Genomic DNA, 3,988 nt, shown 5'->3' with positions numbered 1-3,988 from the left:
CTGGCACAACACAAGGGGGCGACAGTGAGTTAATATTCACACCAGGGTTGGGCTACATTTCATTTGAATCAATTGAGGAATGCAACACAAATCGCCAATTTCCACTTCAGTGCCTACTGTTTGACAACTCCAATATCAAACCAAGTATCACATTAAAACCCCATAACTAATTTGTCATAACTCCTCTCCCCTGCTTCCCGCTGAGCTAATGACCTGGCCCTGTTTGAAGGTTTGCTAATGTAGACAAAATATACGTCTCTCACCATGACTTTACTCCCCTCCTGCTCTTCCCCATCCTCCTCCTCGTCTTCATCGTTCATGTAGAGTTCGTTCTGGACACGCCGCTGCTTGGGCCAGACCTCCAAGTCCCCGTCGTCACTGTCATCTGAGGGAACCACACCGATATGATCAGACAGACACAGACAGATTGATAGACATGGAGATGAGGAGACATAACTTAGGAGACAGACAGCCATGAAACAAACAATGTCTTTGGAGAATAAAAGAAAGCAGCAAATGTGAGTGTGGAGTTTTTACGGTATAAGATGGCAGCAGCCTACTGTTCAACTCACCTCCACTGTCCAGGATGTAGTCCCGCGGGAACATGATGCCACAGCCCATGACGTCCCCTTCAAAACAGCGAGGGCCAAAGGCGTCTCCCACACCACTACCCTGGAAAAGCTTCCCATCATCTGAGAGAGAGGAAGGAGTGAGAGATCTATGAGCAAGGGTGAGCGTGTGTATGTGAATGAGAGAGCATGTGTGTGAGTGAGCCGTCATTCTGCATTTCCATGCAAATTCAGTCAGTTCAGGGCAAAAAGAAAAGTCCTATTTCTATGAATCACCTGCATTGACAAGGAAGTGAGTCCAACCCAGAACTTGAAAATGAGTGAGACTCCTGTGTTCATGAATTTTAACCGCTTTTAAATGGACATACACTGAGTATACCAAACGTTAGGAACCCCTTTTGCCCTCAGAACAGCCTCAATTCGTTGGTTGGGGCATGGACTCTACAAGGTGTCGAAAGCGTTCCACAGGGATGTCGGCCCATGTTGACTCCAATGCTTCCCACAGTTGTGTCAAGTTGGCTGGATGTCCTTTGGATCTTGGACCATTCTTGATACACATGAGAAACTGTTAAGTGTGAAAAACCCAGCAGCGTTGCAGTTCTTGACACAAACCGGTATGCCTGACACCTACCACCATACCCCGTTAAATATTTTGTCTTGCCTATTGACCCTGAATGACACATATACACAATCCATGTCTCAAGGCTTAAAAATCCTTCTTTAATTATCTCAATTTCTGATTGAAATGGATTTCACAAGTGAAATCAATAAGGGATCATAGCTTTCAACTGGATTCACCTGGTCAGTCTGTGTCATTGAAAGAGTTGGTGTTTTTAATATTTTGTATAATCAGTATAACACATCCATAATTTCACACATAATTGTAAAGCCCATTTCATAGAGAATGTTACAAACTGGACTATATTTAGTAACTTACTTTGAAAAGATGGTTTTGGGTCAAAACAGATGTTTGATGATTGGTAGGCTAAATTCAGTGTACTTGTCTTTAACTGCCGTTTCCCGAAAACCACTCTTCCCACATGCCAACAAAAACTTCAGAAGCATTTACACATTGACAATAGATATATTCTCCATAATTATTCAAAGGGAATTGTTGATATGTTGTTCTCCAAAGATCATAGAGCAATTGTTCTTGTAAAATGTGCCAAAAAAGTATTTTACAGATAAAGATTTTAAAAGTATTTATCCATAATCTTTGAGTAAGTCCGGTCATGGAGTTTCTTAACCACATTTATACCCAAATATTTAAGGCTGACTTCATCCAGTGTCGAGAAACATGTATTTGTGGTATATGCAAATACAGTATGTGCATTATTAATGAGATATGACCTTATTTGCATATTTTATACAATATTTCAGAACCATTTTAATACAAAAAAGTATTATATGTGTGTACAATCAACTGGTAAAAGTTGATTGTGATATGATTAAGAGAAAAAAATAACTTATTAGGGTGGTGTGCCTGGCCTCAAAACATGTACTTAAACTCCACTTGTCCTCATCTCAACCTCCCTGGCCAGTGGAATGGATGACTATCAACCAGAGGTCAGGGGGAATTTGTCTCATCCTTAGGGTGGATTATAGGAAGAGAAAGGGCGTATCCCCATGGAAACAATGACAAGGAACACATGAAACATGAAGAGATCACTAGGTGGGGTTTCACCTAATCACCACTTTGGCAGAGAAGCAGTGATAAACACACAAGCTTATCATAAGAGAAACACACTGATCGGGGTATCCTACCATACATGCTGAACAACTCCTCTCTCAGCTTCTCTCTCAGTCTCTGGCTGAGCCACACATGGCACCTTATTCCCTTCATAGGTCAAAAGTAGTGCACTATGTACTGTAGGATATATTTTGAGTTTGACCACTTCTCTTTGTCTTTCCGCCTCCCTCTATAGGTTAGCCAAGGGATACACCACACAGGCCTTTCATACAGTTTGGGAAGGATACATTCTGTTCTATACAGTATGAGGTTGACTGCTTCCTCCCTATGAACTGAACGCTTTCATCCTACTATGACACTGTGGGCCGAATTCTAACTTGAGATAAACCAGGATAAGATAGCTTTAGAGACGACATACATTGACATCAATGGGAGATTTGTGTCACAATTTGGTTTATGGGATATTTGTATGACAGTTTGACTTATGTGCACATGTCTCAAGGCAGGAGTCTGTCTGACCAATAATTAGAATCATGCTAAACTACAGTAGTCACATGTTTAGTGTATGGCAAGCAGGTACAGAGACAGACGCATTCAAACAAACAACCAACCAAGCCACCATGCAGGAACACTTGCAGAAGGACAGACAAACAGACGCTACATGACTCAGGACACTCACCTGCATGATAGGCTATGGAACCCCTGCTCCAGCCAGGGTGTCTGTTTTTGGGATAATTCTGTGAAATTAATATAACACGTCAATACAAAGTCAAGGAGGTCTCATTTTACTCATGAATCGTCATTTCAGCAAGCCATGGCACTCAACTATTTCTAACTACAGAAACAATTTCAGAACAATCCGAGATGGTAAGACTAGCATTCATTTATCTCTGGGAAATTAAGCTAATTGATTGCACCCAAAATGGGCATTTTAATTGATAGGATTCAGATAATATTAAATAAATATCGTACCCAAGAGCCGATGTGGACCAAACTTTTTCCTACCAATGAGTAAAACAAGAGGAACCCTGGAAAAATTTTAAAAAGCCACCCATGGACCCTCCATACACCCATGCCAAACCCAGCCCAACAACCAGTGGAGGCTCCTCAGAGAAGGAAGGGGAAGACTTTCCAGAATTTGAAATTTGAAGAATTTCATAAAAAATAAAAATAGTGAAACATTAAAAAAAGCTATGTTTTGATAAAACTATACTAAATATATTCACGTCACCAAATAACTGATTAAAACACTGTTTTGCAATGAAGGTCTATAGTAGCCTCAACAGCACTCTGTAGGGTAGCACCATGGTATAGCCGGAGGACAGCTTGTTTCCGTCCTCCTCTGGATGCATTGACTTCAATACAAATCAGAGCTCTTGAACTGACATTTTGTCTACCCAATCAAAGGATCAGAGAATTAATATAGTACTGAAAGCATAAGACACAGGTAGCTAGCACTACAGTGCATAAAATGTTGTGGGTAGTTGACTCAAAGAGATAAAGACAATAGTTGAACAGTTTTGAACAACTAAACTCAGCAAAAAAATAACCCATGACCCTGTCTTTCAAAGGTAATTCGTAAAAATACAAATAACTTCACAGATGTTCATTGTAAATAGTTTAAACACTGTTTCCCATGCTTGTTCAATGAACCATAAACAATTAATGAACATGCACCTGTGGAACGGTCGTTAAGACACTAACAGCTTACAGGCAATTAAGGTCACAG

General features: G+C 40.5%; 1 protein-coding gene across 1 annotated transcript in view; it reads right to left on the bottom strand.

The window, feature by feature from the left end:
- LOC115143088 (SPRY domain-containing protein 3-like) overlaps positions 1–3,988 on the bottom strand; it is a 51,404-nt gene that overhangs the window by 3,860 nt on the left and 43,556 nt on the right. The window contains exons 8-10 of the mRNA XM_029683114.2: positions 2,939–2,996; positions 573–692; positions 264–385 (exon numbers count right to left, since the gene is read on the bottom strand). Coding sequence (XP_029538974.1) covers positions 264–385; positions 573–692; positions 2,939–2,996 — 300 coding nt within the window. The remainder of the gene's footprint in view (positions 1–263; positions 386–572; positions 693–2,938; positions 2,997–3,988) is intronic.

The sequence above is a fragment of the Oncorhynchus nerka genome, linkage group LG15 (assembly GCF_034236695.1).
Source record: "Oncorhynchus nerka isolate Pitt River linkage group LG15, Oner_Uvic_2.0, whole genome shotgun sequence".
NCBI lineage: Eukaryota > Metazoa > Chordata > Actinopteri > Salmoniformes > Salmonidae > Oncorhynchus > Oncorhynchus nerka.
This window is presented reverse-complemented; position numbering and strand designations above follow the sequence as displayed.